Source organism: Zonotrichia leucophrys, chromosome 1 (assembly GCF_028769735.1).
Source record: "Zonotrichia leucophrys gambelii isolate GWCS_2022_RI chromosome 1, RI_Zleu_2.0, whole genome shotgun sequence".
In the NCBI taxonomy this organism is placed as follows: Eukaryota; Metazoa; Chordata; class Aves; order Passeriformes; family Passerellidae; genus Zonotrichia; species Zonotrichia leucophrys.
The window spans coordinates 87,881,483-87,907,320 of record NC_088169.1 but is presented as its reverse complement, the minus strand read 5'-3'; the positions used below and the strand labels follow the sequence as shown (position 1 = coordinate 87,907,320).

The 25,838-nt window shown below is 44.9% G+C and overlaps 3 protein-coding genes across 8 annotated transcripts in view; 1 reads left to right on the top strand and 2 right to left on the bottom strand.

Moving 5' to 3' along the window:
• TULP3 (TUB like protein 3) overlaps positions 1–5,339 on the bottom strand; it is a 32,761-nt gene extending 27,422 nt beyond the window's left edge. The window contains exon 1 of one of the 4 annotated variants that reach the window (XM_064721063.1): positions 5,219–5,339. In XM_064721063.1, the coding sequence (XP_064577133.1) occupies positions 5,219–5,265 (47 nt within the window). In that variant the 5' untranslated portion in view covers positions 5,266–5,339. Of the gene's footprint in view, positions 1–351; positions 419–2,996; positions 3,015–4,818; positions 4,956–5,218 lie in introns of those variants that run through there. The other 3 variants (XM_064721071.1, XM_064721081.1, XM_064721073.1) reach the window with 3 other exon arrangements.
• On the bottom strand, positions 5,313–9,819 carry RHNO1 (RAD9-HUS1-RAD1 interacting nuclear orphan 1). 2 transcript variants are annotated; one of them, XM_064721094.1, is made up of 3 exons: positions 9,630–9,819; positions 8,092–8,360; positions 5,313–5,951 (listed from the first exon to the last, which is right to left on the bottom strand). In XM_064721094.1, the coding sequence occupies exons 2-3, from the start codon at positions 8,257–8,259 to the stop codon at positions 5,313–5,315; spliced, it is 807 nt and encodes a 268-aa protein (XP_064577164.1). In that variant the 5' UTR covers positions 8,260–8,360; positions 9,630–9,819. The 2 variants fall into 2 exon arrangements, with proteins under 2 accessions (XP_064577164.1, XP_064577170.1); XM_064721100.1 differs by lacking the exon at positions 9,630–9,819 and adding an exon at positions 9,445–9,622.
• A 91-nt stretch (positions 9,820–9,910) lies between these two features.
• Positions 9,911–20,455, top strand: FOXM1 (forkhead box M1). Of its 2 annotated transcripts, XM_064702382.1 has the most exons (9): positions 9,911–10,032; positions 11,417–12,013; positions 13,693–13,841; positions 14,051–14,266; positions 14,673–14,801; positions 15,398–15,442; positions 16,392–16,458; positions 16,882–17,063; positions 18,265–20,455. In XM_064702382.1, exons 2-9 carry the CDS (start codon positions 11,464–11,466, stop codon positions 19,315–19,317), a joined length of 2,391 nt encoding a protein of 796 aa, XP_064558452.1. In that variant the 5' UTR covers positions 9,911–10,032; positions 11,417–11,463; the 3' UTR covers positions 19,318–20,455. The 2 variants fall into 2 exon arrangements, with proteins under 2 accessions (XP_064558452.1, XP_064558461.1); XM_064702391.1 differs by lacking the exon at positions 15,398–15,442.
• Positions 20,456–25,838: the final 5,383 nt, after the last annotated feature.

The following is a 25,838-nucleotide window of genomic DNA, read 5'->3' as shown; positions in this document are numbered from 1 at the left end:
AGATTAGCTCCTCTTACTTGGAACAAAGGAGCAGAGCAAGGAAAATGAATCAGCACTCTCTGGACAGAAGCTAGTATGACTTCTATTTGGACTATAAAGAGTGCAAACAAAAGCCTGTGTCATTCTCTGCTATACTTCATAGGGGGAACAGAAAGGAGATTCTTGTTTTCCTTAGCCACAAGTCCCAAATAAATTCATTTCTGCAAACCTAAAGCAGAAGTAGTACTCTTCTCCTGGAAGGAAGGCCAAGAGAAGCCAGAATTCCACACAAGCCATTAACCATCAAAGCCATCATAATGCTGGGAGGGTGGCACAAAAAACACAATCATCAGAATAAGCACATAAACTTACATTTTAAGTGTGTAGCCAAAGAAGGGGTTTCAACTGGGTTTTTATTATAATTCTTACAAGAAAAGGGAAACAAGGAACCTCCCGTCAGGCATATTCCTCCAAGAGTTCAGCTGGTGACTCCATGACTCAGGAGTTTTCAGCTCCTAACCACCACGACAAATGCAGAGCACTATGCTTCAGGTTAATTCAGTTAAACCTAATGAAACTTAGGTTTCTGCTAAGGAAAAAAAAAAAAAAAAGAGAAATTTATTCCACAAGCAGAACTTCACCTTTCTATTTAAAGTTCTCTCAACTACATGTTTCAAATCCTCACAGCCATTTCACTTATAGAAACACATCTTCCTAAGGAAAGAGGAAAGCAAGATCCCCAGGGGGTTGGAATTCTGTCTCTTGTGATCTTCTGTTTGTGAATTATTAAACCTTGCCTGTCACTTTTGATGACGTGGTACCTCATTACAAGAGGCAGCCAGTGAAATGTAGAGCAGCCATTATTCTCTCCTAGCAACAAAGGCAGCAGTTAAATAGCACGTGCTGTGCTTAACCCAGACCAGGTAACAAAACCCAAAGTTCCCTAAAAACAAGTACATCACACTTGACAAGATGAATTGTACTTGTGTTTCAAAGTAAAATACTTGTATACTTGTATTTCAAACTAAAAATAGGGAAAGGAATATGAAATTTTCTGAACTGACTGTAGACCTTTATTCCCGGTCCAGATTTTTTTTTTTTTTATTTTAGAAAACTTGAAAGGGAAAGCCATTAAAGAGACAGAAACAGTGAAATGTCATTTTGATCTCAAACTAGGTGACTTGGCAAGATAACACTGCTAGATTTTAGTTCTTGCTCTTTTTGCCTCAGATATCACAAAAGAATGCAAAGTCAGAAAGAAATGTAGAAGCATCCAGACTCCTATAGCAAGAACACAGGGAGTTCAAGAGTTCAAACATCCCACAGAGTGTGTTTTAAAGAGCACTAAGAGTTGGTGTAAATGTTCTTGCAGTGGTCCAAGGCAACATCTCCAGTCATATCGGCAAATCCACTTAGAAGAGAATTCATCCCATGACCCAATTACAACACAGTTTTATTTTGGAGATCACTCAGCTCTGCCTCAGCAACAAAACAAGAGTCTGGAGCCATCCCAGTGCAAGTCTGGTTGCAGGAAGTTTTCACACATACAAAGCCATAATTATGTTAAGTCAGCGCATTTTTGCCTCCTATAAACGCCACACCATGATTAAAAAAAAAAAAGCAGAAGAGAAAAGTAATGGCTCTCTATTAAAAAAAATTGGGTCACCAGTAACCTAAATTCTAGCTGGTAAGAGATGGGGAAAGAGCTAACTAGAAATTAAAGAGAGAATTCAAACAAGGTTCAACTGCAGGATACATCTTTGCAATTGCTGTTACTAAGTGAGTCTCAAATTGTATTCCGAAATTTTAGTCACACATTGTTGCCTTTCCTCTCTTGCCACTGCTGTCCACATCACAAGAAGTGAGGTGACTCCTTCATTCACATTAACAGCAGCAGCCTCAAATTGCAAAGGTTTTCTTTTCGGCTGAATCTGAACTTCAAGGAGTACGTATCAACCACACTCATAAAATATTTACAGGTTTGTCTCACTTCAGACAGATTTCTTCATTATAATGTTTAGAGCTGGAAAAGGTGCAGCAAACAGAATATTAAGCCAATTCTCGTTCATCTAAGGATAAGATTTACAGAATTCCAAGTCCTGAAATTTAACAAATGTTGCTTGTTAATTTTAAGGTCATTGGTGGCTAAATAAAGATACCTAAAGACTAACAGAGATGCTGAGAGGCTTTTAAAAGGAATTTTAAACTTACCTGTCTTCTCTGGTTTACAAGTATAGCAAAAATAATTAGCAAAGTATTTTGTCTTTTTTCTCCTCAAAATTATGGTGCATTTATACAAAATACTCAAGTCCAGCAGCCACAGAGATTCCTGACAACCTCAACTACACTCAAGTTTTAAAATGTGGAAGGGGCTTTTGGCCAGACAACAGTATCACTTTAAAGAGAAGTCTTCAACTTCTCTTAATCTGTGAGCTCCTAATGTTCTGAAAATTGAGCTTATTGGCAACAGGCTGTTTTTCTTCATTAACTTTGGGAAACACTGAGGAAATATCCCAGAGTTCACAAACTGAAAGCCACTAACTGATGCATGGCTGGACCCCAAGGAAGCATCCAAATGAGGGCAGGACTGCTGTGGCTGACATCCAGCTTTTTAGTCTCTGCAGACTCAGTCAAGATTTTTGCCCCTTGAAAATTCTGTTCCTCTTACATGACATCTGCAAGTCAGAAGCTGAAGGATAATTGGAATGCAGCATGTGGGAAGCTCTAAGTATTCCTGTACACTGTGTGATTAGTGTGCAAAAGGGCAAAGTCCATTGGTCTGCAAGATTCTAAAACACTTACTACCATAAGAAACAAATTTCCTTCACAATATTTTAAAAGCTTACAATAAATTAGAATTGCTTTTACCCGAATGTTTTTACACTAATAATTTCATGGTAAGTCTCCAAAAGGACTTTCCCAAGTAAGAGAGAAGGTCAGCACTTACCAAGAGCACGAAAAAAGCAATATTGAGCTTATAATTTTCTAAAGCATTAAGACAGTTGTGCCATGTTTACCTGAAAGCCAAACTTTAAAATGAAGTTGAGTAATTCCAGTTCCAGTGGAAGAAAGTCTAACACAACACAGTATTTGCAAGTGACAGCCTGTAGATGGCCAAAATCCAAGATCTCTACTGTCTATCCATCATCATGTATCGCACAGCACACTTACAAAACCATATGCATTAATTTTTGACTGGCAATGTTCTACTCTGTCCATCAGATAAAATACTTCCCATATCTTCATGTGTATTTTTTACATTGCTCAACAGTAAAGGCATTCCACCCCTGGGGGAAAAAATGGCAAAAAAAAAATGTTGCCAGCAGTTCTCAGGTACAGCTTTGTTCAACTTTACCTGTAGTATCTTCATTGCCATAAAGTATTATTATGTATCACACTTACCTTTTCCATAAAATCCACTGTTTGGACAACTGACAATTATTTTACCAAACAAGAATTCTAGTAACCAGATTAACAACTTCTGGATAATTTTACTATTTTTTTCTCATAAAAAGAAGAGCTTTCCTAAGAATACAGACATTTGTCTTCCTCAAATTTATTCCAATGCTGATGAACGCTCCAGAAAAATAAACACCTCTAAAAATAACAAGCCTTACAGATCTATTTTAAAACTATGTACTTTACTTTAAGTTCATGTATTCTAGTTTTCTTACCTTAACCGTGGGGACTAAGAAAGCTAAAGAAATGGATGTTTCTTTAATAAACTGGGATGGGAGGGAAGCAGCTACCCCATGAACTGCCATTATTGTTAGCCTGTTTCTGGGGGGCACCCATAAAAGCACATGAGACAAGTTCCTTAGCAGAAAGAAATCATGCCAATAGAACTGTTATCAGAACAGCAGAATTATTTCCTGTAGCGTCAACTCTGTCAAACCTAAACATCTATTGTGCAGGGAAATTTACATGTATCTGGACACCATTTCCTAAAAAATTGTTTCCAGAACTGCTAGACAACATGAGGCCTTTCAAGCATGCATAAAAAGTAATCTAATGTTTCATAGCATGTTTGGTGGATCTAAGCAGTTACAGGAGGCTTTCTAACTCCACTGTTGCTTTTCATCCCCCTTAAATTACCAAATGTAACAATGTATGTAATAAAAAATACTGTTTCTCTTTTACACTGTGTTCATTATCATTTCACCACCCAAAGTTTAGGTTTCTCTCTTTACTTGCTTTACTTTTTCCTATCCAAACAGAGGCACAAAGATAGATTTTCCTGTTTTTTTAGCAATGACACCAACTCTGCCAAAACCTGTTTTCTCTGCTTGCCAGTACACTCACATTTCAAATAATTTCGATTTTAAGTGCCCCAACCATAAAATCTTTCCAAAACCGCTTCTCCATAGTTCACAGCTGTTGTTCCTATTACATCAGTTGAGTTCGTTTCAGTTATTCCTCCTTTTTTCCTTGCAAAGGCACAACCAGAGTGATACCAAACACCCAGAGAGCTTCCTTAGGAGGAGCAGAGGGGCTGAAGAACACCGCGAAAACGCTTCACAGCAGCGCCCAGAAACCACGAGTGCACCAAGACACCACGAAACCGGTTTAATCTACAAGTATTCAGACGATGCACACCAACGTTTTAGAGTGAAGGAGATAAAATACACCCGCACATAAAACAGCGGCACGGCTGCCGCCCGCCAGCGGGACGCGGGTGTTAACGGGGCAGCCCCGGCCCGCGTGGCCGCTGCCCTGCGGCTCCGCCCGCCCGGGCCCCGCTGCGGCCGCTCAGCCCGGCCCCGGGCGCTGCTACCACGCGAGGCAGCCCCCGCCCAGGCCTGTTGGGCCCCGGGACGCCGCAGCCCCAGCCCCGCTCACCTGTGGGCGGCGGGCCCGCCGGCTCCCCCCGCTCCGTCCATCGCGGCCCCGCCGTTGCTATGGGCCCCCGCCCGCCGCTGCCCTTAGCAACGGCGCGCGGCACTGAGGCGCGCCGCCATTGGCCGGGGCAGCGAGCACGCCGCCCGCCGATTGGCCGCGACGGCGCGCACGCGCGGCGGAACGCAAGGGCCGCCCCCGTGGCTCCGTGCGGGAGGCGCCCGCCGCCTCCGCCGCGAGCGGAGAACGGTCCCGGCGGGAATGGCGTGCGGCACCGAGCCCTTGCTGAACACACGTCCCCAGGGAAGACCGCCCCAAATGACCCCCCCCAACCCCCTTCCGTCGCCAAGACCCTCCCCGCGCCCGCCCCGGCGTTTGTCGGAGGCGCTGCCAGGCGCAGTACCGGGCCGGGCTGAAATCAGGTCCCCTCAGCCCCCTGAGGGCCATCATCTGTCCGGGCGTGTCCTTGCACGCAGCGAGTCGCTGCTCCCGCCAGGTCAGGTGTGGGGCTGTCCCCTCGGGAGCTCCATGTTTGCCTTGACCAGGATGTCCGCAGCGCTCAGCTTCCCTTGCTCCCGCAGGTACTTCATAATGTGCGGCCGCCGCCTCCAGGTGACCTTCATTCCATACTCGTGCTCGGGAGTATCTGCGACCAGTACTGCTGCCGCCTCCCCTCTCCCACAGGGCTCAGTACCAAGTGGCAACGCTTCTTCTGGGTGCCAGGCGTGACTACTTGGTGATAGAGTGTTGCTGCATCTCCCATTCCTTGGGGAAGGAACCTGTGCAGCCTCTGCATCTGATGGACTAGAGACTTCTTGCTCCACGGGCTGGGGAGCAGGCCCTCCACAGTTCTCTAGACTCTTCACCTGGATGTTGGCATTTGCTGCTGTCCCTTTCTTAGGCTGGTTGGGAGAGCACTGTGCATTCTTCCTCAAGCAATTTGGATCATCCAACGGAGGGACCGCATGTCCTTTTGGATTCTCAAAAGTTAAAGGAGGAAATCTGCAGGCTGCAGCTCCTCGTGCATGAAATGAGCTGTGGTTGGCATCCTGATTATAGGACTTCTGAGGACCACGATGCTTCTTCTGGCGTGCTTTCAACACCAGTGGCTTAGTTGTGTCAAATTGTGGGCACACCTGAAGGGAAAGACATAATAATAAGATAAAACCCCAACCCTTTCCTACAGGCAATTCTACTTCCCCACCTTTTTCCAGTGTGTTCATTGAATAATCTGTTCTGCAGCAAAGCAAATGAATCACTAACAAAGCTGCTATGCATGAGATGCCTCTGAACTTCAACAATATGTTCTGCCACTGTTCTGTGGAAAGTCATTGGGGTGCAAGTGAGTTGATCACTGGCAGCTCAAAAAGAACTCAAGATCTGGGTTTTAAAAGAAGTCTAAGTGATGTCTTCTCCTGTAAACCCTGCAGATTTAAGAAAGTTCAGAATGGATCCTTTTTGTTTCTGTGTCTTAGCATAACTCAAATAGATTTAAAGAACTAAATCCTCAGCCTTCCCAGAGAAGTAGAGGCTGAACAGGGAGAGCAACACAAAATGACTGAAGAATGCCCACTTAGCTCAATCCCCTTAGATTGTGTTAATACGATGTTCAAAATCTTCCCCCCAAACATCTGTTTCAAAACAGACTTAACTGCTGTATTGTGGAGTAACAGATCACCCAAAATCCACTTCTACAATCAGCTTCCTATAGAAAAGATGGTCCAAGCTCAACAGTCTATATTTCTTTGAATGATTCTGGACTCAAACCCTGGAAATCCTTTTATTACAGTGTCCTTTGAATCCCTGGTTGTTAACAAAAAAGTCAGACTCTGTTTCAGGTTCCAGTTTGCCTTTCCCAAGAGCACACCAAACTGAGTTCTTGCTCCCGTAACTACAGATCTCCTTCAGCATTCCTGAGTCACTGTATAGTTCCTAAAAACACTGAGTGCAATTTAACTAAGGATGGTGATTGTCTGATGTACAGCTGAACTGTTTGAATCCAAAGCCATTGTGCTGGAAAAGAGAAATGATTCTGTAGTAATTGTATACTGACACATACTTAACATAGTCCCTGATTTTAAGGATATGTCCTCCTGGCTTCAGAGAACATGTAGGTAGGTTTTACCTGTGCAGGAACCTAGCAGTGGAAAAGGTATGAAAAACTTAGATAATGCCAAAAAGAGAGGAGCAGAAAATCAGTTTCCATTGAAACAATTTGACAGACACTCAGCAGAGGATGCTTCCAGAAGTTACAAACCTACCACATTTTCCAAACTGAGAAATATTTAACAGTTTCAGTACCAATAGCTTCAAACAAATTTTAGAATACTTGTATTTTAGGAATCAAAGAGCAACCAGAGTGGATGTTTCCACCTCTTCCAAACAAAATGAATGCTTATTCACAGCAGTTATTTTACTTAGTGATTCAGAAACTGAAGAGCTAACTGCCTCAAGCAGATAGAAAAAAAAATTTAAAGAGGAAAAAATTGAAGATGTCCTACTTCAAGATTAAGGCATCACAAAAATACAAAGGAATGTTTCATGCAGGTCTGAAACCACACTTCCTGACCTGCTTTGTGAAGAGCAGAGCCAAGCAGCAGTAATGTTTAAACAGAGCTCCCCTAGGTGATGACTACTGTTGCATAGGAACAGTCTGTCTCTGCTGCAGCTGTTTGCTTTAAAAAAATAAATCTTTACATTACATGATACAAGGAGTATTTTAGGACATGGCAAACAGTCCCAAGATAATGAACCCATCAGAAGATTGGTATGGAGAGAAACTACTCAAAACACAGAAATGGAAAGAGGGCAGGTTAGAACAAATGATTCTGAAGTGAAAACCTATGTTCTCTAAAGTTAGCAGTCAGATTTAAACAATACACCCAGTACTTTAACATGTAACATTTAGAGTTCAGCAGTTATTTCAAACAGCAAGCCGATAAGAAAAATCTCCCCTAATGTTCATTTCGTGCAGAGTTTTTGGTTGCCTAGGAAAACAGTGTTTTCCTGATGGGAATAATTTTTCTAGAAGACAAATACTCATTAATCAGTAAACACTGCATACAGTTTATGTCTTCAACTAACCAAGACCTTAGTGCTTATTCTTGGAATGTAAAGCAACTCAAGCACTTATTTATGCTTTAGACTGATAGAGGGAATTCAGGTCTGGGCTAATAATTTTCCAGATCCAGAACAGATAACTTTCTGTTAAGACATACAGGAGCAACTGGAAAACTGTTGCTGTGGGGTGCAGGAGGAATGATAATTTATACCAACCCAGGCAGCAGAGGTGTTCAGGTCCACACGTTTTGTAGGCACACGTCTGGGATTCTCAGCCAAATGCAGTGGAGCTTCATAGCAATGGATGGGCCCTGCCCTTGGCTGCTCAAGGAAAACCAGCTCTGCCTTCCTGGCCTTGTGGGTACACTTCTTCTTTGGAGGCATCAAAAGGTGTGGTAAAACTGCTTAGAAACCTCATGATGCTTGTTGGAGCCAATTGAAGAAAGAAGGAAGCACCCCGAGGAGATGCTAAAGTGCTCTTGAATCTGTAGAAGGCAAATAAATGGATTTGAAGAAAGACTTGTTTGGAAACCTCAGATACAGTTTATAACAAAAGCAAAACATTTATGCAACAGCACAGTGTACACATCTCAAGGCAGACTTGTTCCCAACAGTAGTTCTTGAACCTTTTGTCAATTTTCAGGTGGATTTAGAAATGCAGTGCAGGAATGGGAGCAGATGACCTACTGATCCAGCCATGTCAAATCAGCTATGAAAAGGAAAACCCAAAAAAACTTATTTTCATTTTTTCAATTCAATCTTGCTTGTAATGCCAAGGGCTAAGATAATCAGAACTCTTTCCCTTTCTGGTTGCTAACTATCTGTACATTTTAACTTCAAGAGACTAAGTTTGTTTTTTTTCTTTTTTACAAAACAGAGTTGACATCTCCCTCCTGTATTCTACAGATCTTGCATGATTTGTTTGCTTTGCCTAATGAATAAGTTTGAACTGAAGTAACATTGTATTTCATTTTCTGTTGGAAAACACATCACAGAATCAATTAGGTTGAAAGACCTCTCAGATCATCAAATCCACCTTTAGCCAGACGCCACCATGGCAACTAGACCATGGCACTACGTGCTACACTTCAGGGACAGTGGCTCCACCTCCCTGGGGAGCCCATTCCAATGTCTAATCACCTTTCCTGTGAAGAACTTCTTCCTAATGCCCAACTTAAGCTTCCCCTGGTGCAGCTTAGGACGATTTCCTCTTGTTCCATCACTGGGTGTCTGGGAGAAAAGGCCAATCCCCACCTGGCCACAGCCTCCTCTCAGGCAGCTGTAGAGAGCAATAAGGTGCCCCTGAGCCTCCTTTTCTCCAGGCTGAACACCCCCAGCTGCTCCTCATGGGACTTGTGCTCCAGACCAGCTCTGCTGTCCTTCTCAGGACCCACTCCAGCACCTGAATGTCCTTCCTGAAGTGAGGGGCTCGGAACCGGACATGGCACTGTGAGTGCCCCAGCAGTGCGGAGGAGAGAGGAACGATCCCTGCCCGGTCCTGCCGCCACGCTATTGCTGATACAGGCCAGGCGCCCCCAGCCTTCTTGGCCACAGCTGGCTCGTACTCACCCAGCCTGACTTATCATAGATCAGCACGCACAAGGAAACTTGATAACATTTCCTGAGCGATGTATGAGACTGCAACAGCCTGACCGCTTAGCGAAGTGCGGCGTGCTCAGGGAGTGCTGCGGGCCCCGCCAGCCCGCTGCAGCCGTGACACACTCGTTAAACGGTAACACCCCGCAGCTCCTCACCAGGAGTCAGCGCGCTGCCGGCGGCCCGGGCGCACGGCGGGGCTCCCAGCCGCGGGCAGCATGGTTGAAGGAAGCTGCCGGCACTGCCCAGCCGGGTCCGGAGCGGCCGGCCCGAAACAGGGCCGAGCTGAACAACGCGATCGCGGCAGCCCGGGCTCTGTCCCGCCCGCACATCCGTATCCCCCGCCGCCGCCGCCGATTGGCCCGGCCCGCCGCGGTCCCGCCCACTGCGCGCCGATTGGCCCGACCCGCCCGGCCCCGCCCCCGCCGCCGCTCACTGGCGCAGGCCGGCACGTGACAGGGCCAGCGCTGCGCCGGGCGCCAAATTCAAACCGGGGCCGCGCCGGGAGCGCCGGGGTCGCCGCCACAGCCCTGCATCGGCCCTGCCCCTGCCCGGCAGCTGGTGAGTCCCGACCGCAGCCCGCCACCATCCTCCGGGGACCCTGGCAAGGGTCGGCACCCCTCGGCGGGCCACGATAAGGTCACCGCGCGGGCGGGAGAGGGCAGGGCCTGGGCTCGGCCGGGGCGGCAGGCCCCGCGGGAGCAGGTGAACCCGCTGGCCGGGGCGGCAGCGCAGGGGCTGGAGCGGGGGAAGGAGGAGCCGGGAGCGCTTTGGCGCTGCCCTCCGTGCTTCCTCGGGCAGCGCGCACACAGCGGTGCTCCCGGGCCCGTGCGGGAGTAGCAGATCGGGGCCTCCCTGGGAAGTGACGCGCTCCTGTTCCTGCTCACGGGAACGCAGCCTGGGGGAGCTGGCGCAGGGCTCTTCCTTCGGCGCTGCCTCTCCTTAAGGGGGTGGAGCAGATCGCAGAGGGCCATGCTTGTGCCGGCTGCCAGAACCCGCGTGGAATGATCGCCGGGCTGGCTGCTCCCTGTGCATAGGGCATCAGCTCAGCTTGTTATCTGCTGCACTCTGCTTTGTATCAATGTGGGGGATTCGTACTGAGAATTTGCTCGTTTACCTGCTGACCTCGTTGAATCTACCAATGCAAAAGGCCTCGTTTTTCTTGTTATTTGTTTCTATTCTGCTTGCCATCTCTAATGATAAGCAATAAGTACAATTTGCATATTGTTCAGGTATCGTTTGCAGAAAAGCACAGACTGTACCGAATTCCTGATGGCATTATTTGTAGTATTCTCACAGCATGTTACCCTGGAAGCAGTATCTGAATTTTATTTCCTCTGCTTCCTGCTTTATAGTCTAAACCACCTCTTGTCCAACAGTTTGACATCAAAATTGTATGCTGCCCAATGATGACTTTATGTCAAATCTTAACAAATCTATGAAAGGAATTAGAAGTACATTTACTTGGTGTCTAGCTTAAAGCACCTTACTTCTGCTGCATTTATTGTGTGCCTTTGTAGTGTTCAGGGTAATCTCTGCTTCCCAGGTCTTAAACCATCTGTAAATACCCTTTTCACACAGGTTGTGTAATCTGCTGTTAGAGCAATCAACTGTAAGAATCAGCCCTGCTATTTCTATATTCTACCTCGCCTCCAGCTTGCTGGCTGATGCTGGTCACATTATAGCTAAGTTTTTCTGTAAAGCACATACACACTTTGCTCATTATAATGTACTTTGTGATGCAAGTTATCTGCTCTGCAGATCTCTCTCCCATCCTGCTTACACAAGGTGTGGGTTAGGGAGGTATGATTTCTTAGTAGCCTTGTCAGCCTTTCAATTTCCCTTTTGTGTTTCTAGCTTTGTAGCAACTGCTGAGAATGTGTGCTCTGTGGGAGGTCTTGAGATGATTTGCTGCAGCCTTTATGTTGTACCTTTTGTTTTGCAGGATTTGTTCCTCTCCCTTTCAATGGAGAGTGACAGTATAGACCAATAATGAGGACCAGCCCTCGCAGGCCCTTAATTCTCAAAAGACGAAAACTGACCCTCCCACAGAACGATGAATCCAGTACTTCAGCGAGAGATGAGAACAGAGGTCAGGATGAAAAGGCTCCTAAGCAGGAGCACAGACAGGAAGACCAACACAGCAGACAACCCAGAGACAAAAAGGACTGTGGCCTGCAGAAATTCCCAGCAGGAATAAAGATAATTGACCACCCTACAATGCCCAACACCCAGGTGGTGGCCATCCCTACAAATGCTGATATCCAGAGCATCATAGAGGCATTGACAGCAAAAGGAAAAGAGTGTGGCAACAATGGACCCAACAAGTTCATTCTCATCAGCAGTGGGGGCACATCCCGCTCAGCTGGTCCAGCACCATCGCAGCACCTCCCATCAGAGAAGAAAGCCAGTGCAGCCATCAAGGCTGCAGTTAGCCAAGAAAGAGAGAAGAATGCTGCACAGACACCTGGTCTTGCAGGCAGTACAGCACTCTGGCGTTCAGGAGTTGATCCTGTGGCTGGACAGGAGCAGGAGACCAACAGTATGTAGCCTTTACCTGTTCTTTTGTTGGGTTTTTTTGTCCTGACGGACAAGGAGATGTGAAATGGACCAAGGAGTGCAGCACTTGCATCTTGGTTTGCAGTAATTATTAATATTTTGTTAATTACAGAATACCTGTGGATTGGATTTTAATAATCTACATAGCTTTGCATACGTAGTGAAATCTGAAGGATTACAGTGGACATATTTTTTTGGTGGGAGACATCTGAGCTTCTGACTTCAGTTTTGTGCTTTCTATTTCTTGAAGTACTAGATCAACATTGCCCTGTTTTGGTTGACAATAGTCTGGTTTAAGTGTTCTTTAGGCTGTAGCTCTTTTCAGAAATTGGTCATCTATGCATGATTAGGAATTCAAGGTGAATTCCTTCCACAATATTAGAGTTGCAATGCCATCTTTTAGCAGTGTGACTGGTGCCTTCTTTTTGACAGCTGAGATGAAGGAGTAGCTGAGTTACCTGTGGGAAAGCAGGGTTATGACAAGCTGTAGCCTACCTGGGCTTGAGTAAAGCTTTTGGCACTGTCTCCCACCCCATTATTCTGGAAAAGCTGGCAGCCCCTGGCTTGGTCAGGTTCACTCTTCACTGGGTTAAAACTGGCTGGATGTCTGGGCCCAGAGAGTGGTGCTGAACGGTGCTGCAGCCGGCTGGTGACCAGTCTCTGGTGGGGTTCCCCAGAGCCCCAGGGCTCAGGGCTGGGGCCAGTCCTGTTCACTCTGGATATCAATGATCTGGATCAGGGGATCAAGGGCATCCTCAGTAAATTCACAGATGACACTGAGCTGGGTGGGAGTGTGGATCTGCTGGAGGGCAGGAGGGCTCTGCAGAGGGATGTGGACCAGCTGGATCCATGGGTCAAGGCCAATTGCATGACATTCAGTAAGACCAGGTACCAGGTCCTGCAGTTGCATTGCAACAACCCCAGGCAGTGCTACAAGCTGGGGGAAGAGTGTCTGGAAAACTGCCCAGCAGGAAAAGGCCTGGGGGTACTGGTCAGCAGCAGCTGCACATGAGCCAGCTGTGCACAGGTGGCCAAGAAGGCCAATGGCACCTGGCCTGTACCAGCAATGGTGTGTCCAGCAGGACCAGGGCAGAGATTGTCCCCCTGTGCTTGGCACTGGTGAGGCCACACCTTGAGTTCTGTTTTCAGTTTTGGGTCACTCATGTCAGGAAAGACATTGAGGTGCTGGAGGCTGTCCAGAGAAGGACAACAGAGCTGGTGAAGAGTCTGCAGCACAAGTCTGATGAGGAAGAGATGAGGGTGCTGGGGGTGTTCAGCCTGGAGAAAAGGAGGCTCAGGGGGGGCCTTATCCTCTACCACTGCCTGAAAGGAGGCTGTAGAGCAGTGGGGGTTGCCTTCTTCTCCTAGACAACAAATGACAGGACAAAAGGGCAAAGCCTTAAGCTGTGCCAAGGAACGTTCAGATTGGACATCCTGAAGAATTTCTTCCCTAAAAGGGTTGTCAAGCGTTGGAACAGACTGTCCAGGGAGGTTTGGAGTCACCATCCCTAGAGGTGGTCAAGAAACAACTGGATGCTGCAGTCAGTGCCACGGTCTTGTTGATAAGGTGGTGTTTGGTCACAGGTTGTACTTGATGGTCTTGGAGGACTCTTTTCACCTCAATTATTGTGTGATTGTTACGTGGGCTTGTTATCCCAACAGGCAGTGGCGAGACAATGAGCTCCGTGTTGGACAACAGCCTCACCAACATCCAGTGGCTGGGGAAGATGAGATCCGATGGGCTAAATCCCTCTTCTGTGAAGGAGGACACAGAGAAAGAGAATCAGATGCCTCTGCGAGAAAGAGTCAAAGTAAGTAAGAGAGCATGTGCTAAAACTTTTGATAAGGCAGTAATCTATGTGGATCAGAATACTTGCAAGAATTAAACATTGCTATATCTAACTAACCTGAGTTTGACCTTTACTGATATGAATAGCAGAATCCAGAGGATCCAGGGCTGTTCCATGGGCCTTCTTGTCAGCTTCATGAACATTCATGTATCACCCTTTCTGTCTTTCAGACCGAAGAGGAAGCTGCTGCTGCTGCTGTTCCTACTGCTGCTGAGTCCTCCTCATGGCAGGATTCGGTGTCAGAACGACCTCCTTACTCCTACATGGCCATGATCCAGTTCGCCATCAACAGCACGGAGAAGAAGCGCATGACCCTGAAGGACATCTATACCTGGATTGAGGATCATTTCCCTTATTTTAAACATGTAGCTAAGCCAGGTTGGAAGGTAACAAGCAGGCCCTCAAGTTGCTGTGGGTGATGTTACATGCCTTCTGGATCAAAATGAAAAGTTGTCCCCCAGCCTGCAAAGCAAGATGGAAGCTCATTTAAACATTCCACCCCAAATACACTCTCACTCCAGATGTTCACTGTACCACTTCTTGTATCTCTTGCCTCATGCTACTTAAACAAGATGATGGGATATTTGATCACTGGAGTGAGAATAGGGATCTCAAGAGTACATAGAATAAGAGACTGAAGACGGGGTTGGCTGGGTACGCTGTGAACGTGAAAGTTTGGTGTTGTCTGCACTTTGGAATGTAATCCCTCTGCTGGGGGGTTTGAGGTAGGCCTTGCTGTGCTGATAACAAAACTACTGCTTTTCAACCTCCCCCCCTCTCCTTTCTCCACAGAATTCCATCCGGCACAACCTGTCCCTTCATGATATGTTTGTCCGTGAGACATCTGCTAATGGTAAAATCTCCTTCTGGACTATTCACCCTGATGCAAACCGCTGCCTAACATTGGACCAGGTATTTAAGGTGAGTTGCCTCATGCAAAGAAAATAGGACAGGCTATCCAGATTCTAAATGCCACAATAGCCTGATGCACCTTATTTTAACTGTAAGGTCAAGCTGCTTTGACATCAGCCTCTTTGTAGAAGCTGGATTCAGTCACTTCACTTAACAAATAGACAAGCTCTGCATTTGAAAGAAAAGGTGCTGTGGCTGTGCCTTTGATCTGGAGCTTCTCTGAGATGTGTTTATTCTTCATGTGCTGTGCCAAATATAATAGTCAGGTCGTTCAACTTCTTACCGTGGACCTGATTTAAATTGCTAATGAGAAGATTTCTGCTGAGGCCAACCAGGTGTTCCTATGCTGTTTGATAAGTTAGTCAGTTAGTCACAGGATGGACTTGTCCTAGCCCAAATAGATATTTTAGGAAGATTTTGTTAGGGAAATAGAGCTTTGGAGACTAGTATAGGTGTGTTTAGACTCTTGTATTTTCTGCAGTGGGTGGGTAGAATTAACATTTGTTTGCTCAGATTGTACAAGTTTAAAATGTCCCATTTGTCTCCCTCTTTGGTTGATAACTTCATCTTAAATTTTTTTCCTGCTCAATGCCTTCTGCCACCAGCCGCTGGACTTGGGGTCACCAACATCGCCTGAGTACTCGGAATCAGTAAGAATTACCATCTGGCTCGGGGCTTGATCTTCCATTCTCTTCTTGCCAGTCACTGAAGGAAGGGACAACAGGCCTGGGGAGGGGACTGGGTCACTGCTGCATCCACTCACACAGCTCCATGCTTGCCCTTTGTAGGGACAGGGGTCTAGCCAATGTTTGACTGCCTTCAGGTGGTACAGTCTCTCGAGCTGGTAAAGCTGGACAGCTTTGAGCAACTTGGAAGTCTACTGCTGAAGTAGGCTGCAATGGACACCAGTAGGCTTCAGAGAACAAACCCAAACAGATTTCTGGTAAAATCATCTCCATGGCAACAGTTCCAATATGTTCTGGAGCTCAAATCCAGAGAGAATAGGATCTCTCTGTGCTCTTTTTTCATTTTGGAATCCACTGCACTGTGAATGACTCTTGCAAGGAAGAACCTGTTTGCTGTTGCTCTCTCATTCAGCTGTTTTAACAGTGAAGAATTTGTAAACATCCAGTCAAACACTTTTCTGTCACAGCTACAACCTTGGCCTTCTTTCCATCTGCTCAGAATTCTGATCCCATTGTTGCCTCTGCTATTCCATTTGAGCACCTATCTGGTCTATGGTTTGTATGGACATCCAGTATACAATAAAGCCATCCTATTAATTGTTCCTCGGGCACTGAGGGTGCCAAAACCAGCTCACTTCTGCAGTAGAGTCTGCAGCTGGAGCAGCTCTGTCATGTTGTCTCTTTCCCTGCACAGCTTTTGGTGGGCAGCTGGCTTTGGGATGGCATGGCTGCAAACCAGCAAGTGGCACAGACCTAGAGCCAGCCTGAGTGCTGGGTGCTAACAGCTGCTCTCTTTGCATTAGTCTAGCACAGAGCTCTGGTTTCACAGTTCTCAGTGAGGCAGCAGAATAAATGTGGATCTTTTAATCTCTCTCTTTTCTCCTTCTCCTTACTTATCTCATAATGACTGCAGCAACAAAAGAATCGTCTTCCAGATCCTCTGAAGAACATGGGAAGCAAAACTGAACCGCAGAATTCACGTAAGTGTCCCCAGCAGTTTAGGGCCAAAGAGAATCAATCCAATAAATCTGGGGCATTCCCCCAGATTTCTTTAGGAATACAAGTGGACTGTGTTATCCCTGTTTGCCAGCTTTTGTGCTCCTTACAGCCAGGTTTGAAATAGAAAGCAGTGGTGTTGTGTCTGAAGGGATGAGATGGTGGGCATTGGGCATTCAATTGGGATGAGAGCCCAAACTTGAGGGGTAGGATCTGCATGAAAGGTTATTTTCTTATCCATGAGGCTTCTGGCTTAGTATTTGTATCCTTAAAATTAGCAGAGAAGGCAAGTGATCTGATCAGGTGTTCCTTTTGGGATGTCTAGAAGGACTCTCCGTAAGGTGCCTGGGTTTCAAGAGGTAGCAGTGGAGAACAGGCAAAAGTGAGTCCCTTCTTTTCCCTTCCAGGACGAAAGATGAAGCCTTTGCTTCCTCGTGTCAACTCCTACCTGGTTCCAATCCAGTTTCCTTTGAGTCAGCCTCTTGTCTTGCAGCCTTCTGTGAAGGTTCCTCTGTCCGTGGCACAGGGAGCATCCCTTAACAGCTCGGAGACTTTGCAGAGCAATAAGCGTGTGTGCATTACTCCAAAGGTTGGTCTCTTGCTTTCCAAGGAGTTTTCAGGGGGGTTAGTGTGGGGTTTTTTTTCCTGTTTTTTTTTTCTTTTTTTTATAAGGGGTGCGAGCAGGGGGCTAAGGAAGGTGTGGGGAGGTTTTTTTTTTAAGAAGGAGTGAGTTTGTTTGGATTTTTTGCTTACTTTTTTTTATATCTCTTGCCTTCAATGAACCTTTTCTTCATATGGTTCCTTTGTGCACCTTTACTTAGGTGCTCTAAAACTCCAAGCTCCTATCAAGGAACTAACTAGTGATAATCCTTGCTATCCTTTACTGTCTCTAGGCTGACTACTACCTGGTAGTTTATTTGCTCCAAGGATGTTTCTCTAATTCACTAGAGGAAGGGGATCTATGGCTTGGTCAAGACAATTTTTCTTTACTGCTGGGATGTGAAGAAAGAAGAATGGGAGGAATGGCTTTGTTCTGATCCTAAAACATTCATATTTTTGATAGCTCTATAGACAAGTAACAATGAGGAGCTTCTGAATGGGTATATATTTCATGGAGTCTCTTCCCAGAGGATTTCCGTATCTGCTGTTTGCTAATTGTGTGGAGTTGACAGTTATTCTGGGCTCAGGAAAAACAGCTATTAAACAGATCTTTTTCTTGGCATTCACTGACTGCTCTTGAATGCTTAGACATTGTAAAGCTTTAGCTTCTTCCATCCTGTCTAACCATAATCCTATTTTCCTTTGTATGCCTGCTGCTTTGTGTTCTCTCCAGCTATGATTTATCTTTCTCCTGTGCTCTTTTTCTTTTGATAACCTCATTTTTTTTCTCTTCCTTCTCCTTGGTTTCTGGGAAAGCTGTCCTCATTCATTTTGTTATTCCCATTTAGATAATGTAAGAAGAAATCAAAGGGGTAATATTTTTCCAGAAATATTCAGCTCTCCTTCTGCCTGTACTCCCAGAAGTTCCTCAGAGCAGGAGTGCTCTGAAGGGTATGACTTTGTCACTTAGCTAGATAGAATCCTTCCCATGTGATCCTTAGGCTTCTTTCTATCAACTTCACAGAGATCAATCTCAGCCTGTTATAATTACTGCTTCCTGAATATATTCCTCTTACCCTCTCTGCTGACCTTAAATGCCAGTCTTTTTCTTTTCTTTCCACTGTTATTTGGATTTTTGGGTAGCTGAGATCCTTGCTCACTGACTGCATGTCACCTGTGTTTCACTGTAGATGTCACTGTCTGCAGAAGAGTCTCCCTGTTTGCGCCCAGCTGCTGTCAAGGAGGAAGCTCAATGTGATGCAGGTTTATTCTCCCCAACCCACTCCATACAGGAGAACAGCTCCCAGCCCGGTGAGGAGTTGTCTTCTTTCCCAGAGGGTGCTTGTGTGAAGGAGGAAGAAGGCTCTCAGCTGGATCCCTGGCTGTCCCCATTTGCCTCAACTGTAACAGTCAAGGAAGAGCCAAGCTTGTTCTTCCCAGACTCATCCACAAAGGAGAGGAAACAGTTCACCGCACTCAAGTCCCCACCCAAGGCAGTTTCTGACTCTTTGGTTATAAAGAGGAGGGAAAGGCGGGAAGCGGGCAGGTCCAGAAGGAAGCAACGCCTAGCACTGCCTTGTTCAGAAGAGCCTGTCCTTGTTCTGCCAGAAAGCAGCAGCTTGGACCCTTTCCGGTTAGGGGCAGAGTGTCCCTTCTCCCAGGAAAACCAGCCCCTTGAGAACATATCACAGCTCAGCTGCTCACAGGGAGAAGAGGGGGCCTTTAAAACGCCTGTCAAAGACGTCTTCGGCAAATTGCCTGTTTCTTCCACTCCCAGCAAAGTCTCAGCCACTACCACCCCTTCACTAGAGGTCCTTGATCCCTGGAAGTCTGCTTCCTTAGCCAAAGGAAGTCATGAGCTGGACTTCAGTCCAGTGAAAACCCTTCAGTTGCCATTCACACCCCTCCAGGACAACCAGGACTTGCTGGGTTTTAATAGCACACCCCTTAAAAACCCTCTCTTTGATTCTCCTCGAGAACTGCTCAATACAGAATCCGGTGACATGGTCCTTGTGCCCCTCACAAGCTCTCCAGCATTTATTCGTGACACTTCCAAGCAATCCTCTGTTGAACTGACAGCCTCTGGCTTCACTGAAAACAGGTCACTCATGGAGGGCCTTATCCTGGACACCATGAATGACAGCCTCAGCAAAATCCTTCTGGATATCAGCTTTCCTGGTCTTGAGGATGAAAATTTAGGAACAGATATTAGTTGGTCTCAGCTCATACCTGAACTGAAGTGAACTGGCCTGAGGATTGAATTTGACTTGTTCTGATGTTAGAGAAAGAACTCCACTCTTCTGAGATTCATTCATGTAATCCAAGACAACTGCTTCTGACTAGTTCCCACATCCATGGGAGCAGAGAGCATTGACTCCTGCTAAGCTGGGAAACAGTCCCATCAGCTGCTATGGGCTTGCTTTCAAGATGCTGTAGACTTTGAGTGGAACAAGATGATAGAATTTCTCTAGCTTTGTGCTAGAGATAGCCTCTCTCCAGGGATTCTTATCATGAGAACATCTAGGTAGGCCCTGAATGGCGTTTGCTATTCAAGGTATCAGAGGAAACAATAGTACAATAGGAAAGAGCCAGGGAACCTCCTCCTAGCTCTGTCCTAATATCCCTTTACTTTGTATCCCCTATTACTTAGTATCTTCTCTCTAGTTTTAATGGCTGTAAATACTGTACATTCCTTTATTTAGCCCTTAATTATAATAATAATAATAATTTTATTATTGTAGGGTTATGGGAATATTTGGCCTGGTAAGGGTTTGACCTAGAGTGTGTTGTCCATATGTTCACATCTCTTATATTCTTCTACCCTTGCTGAAAGCCCAATTATTATTTTTTTTTTAACTTCAAAAACACATTGGTCTAGGTTGTCCTAAAGGTGGCTGGGACAAAGATCTGAAAAACTGTTTATATGTGACCCAAGTCAGACTGAAACAGGTTATCTGGATTGCAGCATAAAATCTTGGTTTGGATTCCTTTTCCCAGGCTGGAATGGAGAAGAGCATGGATCAAGCCATATAGCTCTTCTGATTCCAGAGGTCTATTCCATACCTAGAGGACTAGGTAGAGACACTGCAGTAAGATGGACCTCTATTGAATGGTTAAAGCTGCCCTCATTACAGTCAGCAGTTCAAAATATAAAAGGGAATATAAAATATAATATATTCCCTTTAAATATCAAGGGAATGCTGATATTTCCACTAAAAAATCACTTCTGGAAACACAAGGTATGTACTGCTTGGTGCAATAGAACAACTCCTCGTTCTCTAGAACTTAAGTCATGGAAGAAATTGCCATGGCAAAGATCTGATCCTTCTGCTTGCAGACAAATGGTGACTCCTGTATCCAAATACTCAATAAAGCTTCTGTGGGAACGCAGCTGAGTGTTATCTGTACCACCCCTAGCAGCCTGCTGGGATTGGCCCATGGCAAGAGCAACCCCTTCTTATCTCATGTCTGTGTGCTTTGTGATCACTGAGTGAGTGACCATTTGGATGTTTTCAGGCCTTTTTGGCCAAACCCCATTGGATTTAGTTAACCCACTGCTTCATAAAACACACTTTTTCCTGCTGCTTATGGGTAAATCCTGACTGAGTGAGAAGCATACAAACATCACAACAGCACCAGCAGACTAATCTCTTTATCTTCTAAATGCAAAACAAATATTTCTTGAAAGTATTTCTACCTTCCCCTATAAACGTAAAGCCAGTTTTAGATGTGTGTGGTTTTCAGAACCATAGTGCTCCTGTGTACTTGTTAGAGGTTATTTGCCCTCATAAAATGTTTCCAAACTTTGGTTTAATGGTTATAATTTCAGTTCTTCTGGGGTTACAAGGCTGCAGAAGGGGCCTGGTTTCGCACACTTTCTACTCGTACATGTTACACAGCTGTTAACACTCTGCTTGGCTCTCCCAAGGCATCCTCTCTCCCTTTCATCTTGCTTCTTGCTCCTGAGAGGAATGTGTGCACATAACTGACAGCTGACAGCCAGCTAACTAAGATCATGTCTCCAGCAAATACTGAAATTTTCTTGTCCATGGTGTCAATTCCAGGCAGGTGCTCCCCTGCTGTCCCTGTCAGCTGAGGTACTCTGATGGCCCCCTCACATTTTATTTTGAACATAATAGTACCAAAGTTTTGTTTCCCTTCTTGTTATGTGTTTCAGTGAGAGCACTGCTCAAGGCCAATCATATAAAAAACGATGGAGGGAACAATGGAAAAAATTACAATAAGCAATTCTGCCTCTTGCTCCCAGAAGAGATGTCCCAGTGTTTTGGCCAAAGTAGTTCAAAGCACCAGTTGGTGAGGACTTAATCACAAAACATGACTATTTCTCTCCATTTATGTTTGCCTGATATTCTGCCTGGATGCTTTCCTTGAGCAAAGGCAGTTATCACCTGTCCCTCTGCAGGCTCAGAATTAGGGTTATAGTGTAGAGGTGTGATCCTGTCAGACAATGGATGCCTCTGTCCCCCCTCCTGCAGTAAGAGCACAGCCATGCTTCTTGTCTTCTCATCAGCCCACGAGCAGGAAGGCACAGCTCTTCACACCCTTTGCACAGCACTCCCAGGCCTCCTCTGGGTAACCTGTAGGAGCATCCCAGGATTGTCCTTGCATTCTGATAAGAGACAAAGCTGTTTAACACCTTCTAGCCTGTAAAAGCAAACATTAATTTAGGATAAAAATTTTAAAGGATCTGGGACACACAAATTTATAGGGAGCCAGCAAGTGCTGTGGATGCTCTGCTCCTCTGAGAACTCTGATACCTGGAGTGTGACAGACCCAAAGGAGAAGGTAATTCCCTTTCATTGGTTGAGTGGGGTTCCTCCCATTATGTTTTGTCAGCTGCAAAGGACTGGATGCCCCCTGAGATGAAGTAAGCAAGGACGATTGCCACCCTATTACTTTTGCAGCTTGGCTGGTAGCAGTGAAACTTGATCACTTCCCCATATGGAAGAAAAGAGACCCTATTTTACATTGCAGAAATCTTTTTATGAGGGTGCCAGGCCTTCATTTCTCCCAGAAGGCAGTCTAGCTCTTAACAAAGGTGAAATTATTTTTTTTAGCAAAGCACCTGACTTCCTCTTTAAGATGCACAATAGACTCAGAGAGAAAAACTACAGGCTTGAAAAATGTGAGCTGGTTCCTGAACAGAAATAGTTTCTATCCCCACTCCCCTTTTTCCAGAAGAGGTGAGAGCTACAACTGGATAAAAAGATATTCAGGGCATAACAAAGTATTAGCTGCCTGAGATTAAGAAGAAATGTCCTGCTTCACTACTCATCTCAGACTGGCTTCTTGCTTTGAAACAAGCAGAGTTGCAGAACGTCAAGACCATGAATCTGAGCTGCTGATGCAGGTCAAATGACACATTTGTCCTTGTGTTTCAGTTACAACACTCCTTGGAAAAATAAGCATAATAAATACCCAGTTACAGTTTACAGGCAAAAGATTATGCAAAGCAGATTCTCTTCCACATCTCAAAATCTCTGGGAAGTCATTATATAGAGCACACTGATGAACTGTTTGCATACAAATATATAATCTGAATTATTTATCCTCCACATCTGCTTTTCTTTTCTGATGCACCAAATTTAAAACCAGAAACATCTAATGATGTTATTTAATAAAGTCAAGGAAAACAGCCAGCACAAATTATTATTGAACTGCAGTCAGACATGGATTTATGCTCCGGTGCCTGCTGTGGGTCTCTATTACCTTCTCATGCACATAAAGGAGGTTGCTGCCAACAGGGCCTCTGTTTATTTAGCTGTGCAATTTGTAGAAGGTAGGTTTACTGTCCTCATCTGTGGTTACAAATATGAGATTGACTCATTAGAACCCTGACTGTTTAATGGATGGAAAAATTTTCCAACAGGACAAAAAAACCTGCATCTTCACTGGACTTCGGAAGAATCTCTTAATATTGTTGATATTTTCTATAGAACACTGTTTATCACTACCAGTAGGGTATCTTTTCTTGTGCATTGTATTCTTTCATATTTGATGCATTTTTCTGTAAATTTTAATAAAGACAAAGTTTTGGATAATATCATTATGCAACAAGCCAGACCATTCCATCTCAACTTTATACTTTCTCATGAAGTAACATGTTTAGATTGCTTACATGTTTTAGGGGTTCTCACTCTGAATTCTGAGACTGCATGTTTATCTATGCCCAAAGCTATTTTGCATTCTGGAATTGTGTTTCAGCTGGAATTTCTATTGTGGATAATGCATGTATATTGCAAAGCCCCAAAACACTTGATTTAGGAGAATTTATATTAGTCTGCTAGTCTAATATGTCCTGAGTTATCAACACGTATTTTCCACTTCAAGCTTCACTTTAGGAAAGCTTCTGTTTGAAGCAGTTTTGCCTGCTCTCATGGTAGCCTTAAAGTTTTGGACAATTTGATATATTTAGTATCCAATCCAACTCCTCCATGAGGGGAAGAAAGGTCAGGAATGCAGCAAAACTGACGCCATAAAGCACATCCCTTGGAACTTGCAGGATCACTGGAGATGCCTTCAGCATCAGTATTGTTTTCCAAGTAACGACACAGAATGGTCTGATTCCACATTTCTGAGGAGCTCCATGCTGTAGCTAATTAGTTCCTGACGGCCTGCACTCTGCTATGCATACCCAAGGGACTGGCATGCTGCAGTGATAAGAGCTCTTTTGCTCTTTCCCATGGCTGACTCTCAGGTCTTATTTATTTGCTGTTTTATTAAAATCTTGAAGTCAGGAGACCATGAGATAATCTCAGCTGCCATTTAAATCATGCCAAGGCCTAGCCATTAAGAATGTAACCAACAGCTGGTGCACGTAACAAATGCAGCCCAAAGGCTAGGAAACCAAAGGAGTCCAGTACTTAAAATCAAAAATAAAATTACATTGTTACAGTAGCATTGTTATCCATCAAATCCCTGGGGTGATAACACATCCCTCTGCCACTGTATGTGCATTGTGTACACAAAGCTGCTTCTGCACTACAAGTACTACTGTGCTGGTAATTCCATCATAAAATCCTGAATTGTCTGAGCAGAAAATAGCCAAAATGAATATCAGCCTCAGGTAGAGTTATTCTAGTGGGGAGAGAAGGGGCAGAGAACACAGGGAATGCAGTTCAAGCAGCCCAATTGCTTCTATAAATAAGAACACAAGAATATTTTGCTTAGATTAAAAAAACACTTTTGTAGCAAACCTTTTCTTGAAAAGACCTAGCACCTCCTCGCTTTGTAAGGATTTTTGTCAGGTTGTCCTCCTTGGCTTTGACGTTTCCCTTTTTATGAGCTGAGTGAAAATTTTCCAGTTTTTGGCTGTTACAAAGATTCTTTTTAAAAATCTATTTCACATCCTTAGCAGAGTCAGCTGGCAACTAAAATCTGAGAAGAGATTTATTCAGTACAGAGTGTGCCTCAGCACAGACTTGCTGGAGTGTACGGAGATTTCTTCCTGAACTTGTTCTTTGTGACTTCCAGCAGCTGAGCATGGCAACATGAGCTCTCTTGTGTCCAAGGGACTTCTGCTGGCCACAGGGAGTGGGTCACACAAAGAAAGATCTTGGTCAGATGAAAATGTCTCAAAGAGTCAAATGGAGACAGGGTTCAGAAGACAAAGAATCATGGAATCATCTAGGTTGGAAAATACCCTTAAGACCATCAAGTCCACAACTAAACCATGTCCCTAAGTGTCACAATCTACACATTTCAAATACCTCCAGGGATGGTGACTCAGCCACTTCCCCAGGAAGCCTTCTTCCAATGCTTGATAAACCTTTGAATGAAGAAATTTTCCCTAATATTCGTTTCAAACCTGCACTGGCACAACTAGAGGTTGCTTGAGAGCATAAAGAGTCAAAGGTTGGATAAGCACCACAGATCCAACAGTCCTCAGGTTTAAGACTGGGGCAAAATGGTCAGCTACCACAGAAAAGCATGAGAGATGTGAAATACTTATTTCTGTTCTTGGGTATGACTCTTTTGCAAGGGCTGGGCCCAGTGCCTTGCATGTAGCAGCAAGGAGAGAACACACTGTGGAAAAGGTGCCAATTCACTGAGCAGGACTGAGGTATTGTCCCTGAAAAGCCATCCACAACGGGAGCATGACTTTAAAGATACACTCTGTGAATACTGATGCTTGAATTATTGCATTTCTAAATACAAGTCAGGAGAACAGGAGGTGGGCTGCAACACCCTTTGGAGTGGCTGACTCCCCCACTGCTGAAGTTAATTTCAGCAAGTTATGCTGCTGATGAAGAACTTGATTGATCTCAACTGCTTTAAGGTGCAAAAGAAGCCGTTTGCAAACAAATAAAACAGCAAACATCACAGTACACCTGGCAACTGCTGACAGGGAAGGTTTCCACAGTATTTGATGGGGGACTGTGAAAGTAAAACTTGTCCCCAAAGGAAATGACACTGGGGGCAAAATCAGCCCTCAGAGAGATTCTTACCTTCCAAGGACTATATCTGGGCTTCATTTTTAGCAAGGTGAGATCTGCTGTAATTTTATGGTTAGCTGAGCACAGACAAAAAGTGAACAGGTCATTGTCTTTTTTTCATTCTTCTTGCTGTTTCACATGAAAAAAAAAAAAGTTATTATAGAAGCCCATAAACAGCCACTCAAAGCACCTTGCCAAGACTCTGTAGGTGGTTTTAGTAATAAGCCCACACATATGCATACCAAATTAAGCTTTACCAGGCAACTCTAACTGTGCTGGCTTTTACTGCTCAAGTATTCAGCTCTAGG

Bases quoted from the DNA above. Each gene is read 5' to 3' on its own strand.
- RHNO1 (XM_064721094.1), bottom strand. From the start codon at position 8,259: ATGCCTCCAAAGAAGAAGTGTACCCACAAGGCCAGGAAGGCAGAGCTG. The intron at 5,952-8,091 runs GTTGGTATAAAT...CTTTCCCTTCAG, and splicing joins TGAACACCTCTGCTGCCTGG to GTGTGCCCACAATTTGACAC.
- FOXM1 (XM_064702382.1), top strand. From the start codon at position 11,464: ATGAGGACCAGCCCTCGCAGGCCCTTAATTCTCAAAAGACGAAAACTG. The intron at 14,267-14,672 runs GTAACAAGCAGG...CTTTCTCCACAG, and splicing joins TAGCTAAGCCAGGTTGGAAG to AATTCCATCCGGCACAACCT. The intron at 16,459-16,881 runs GTAAGTGTCCCC...TTTCCCTTCCAG, and splicing joins AACTGAACCGCAGAATTCAC to GACGAAAGATGAAGCCTTTG.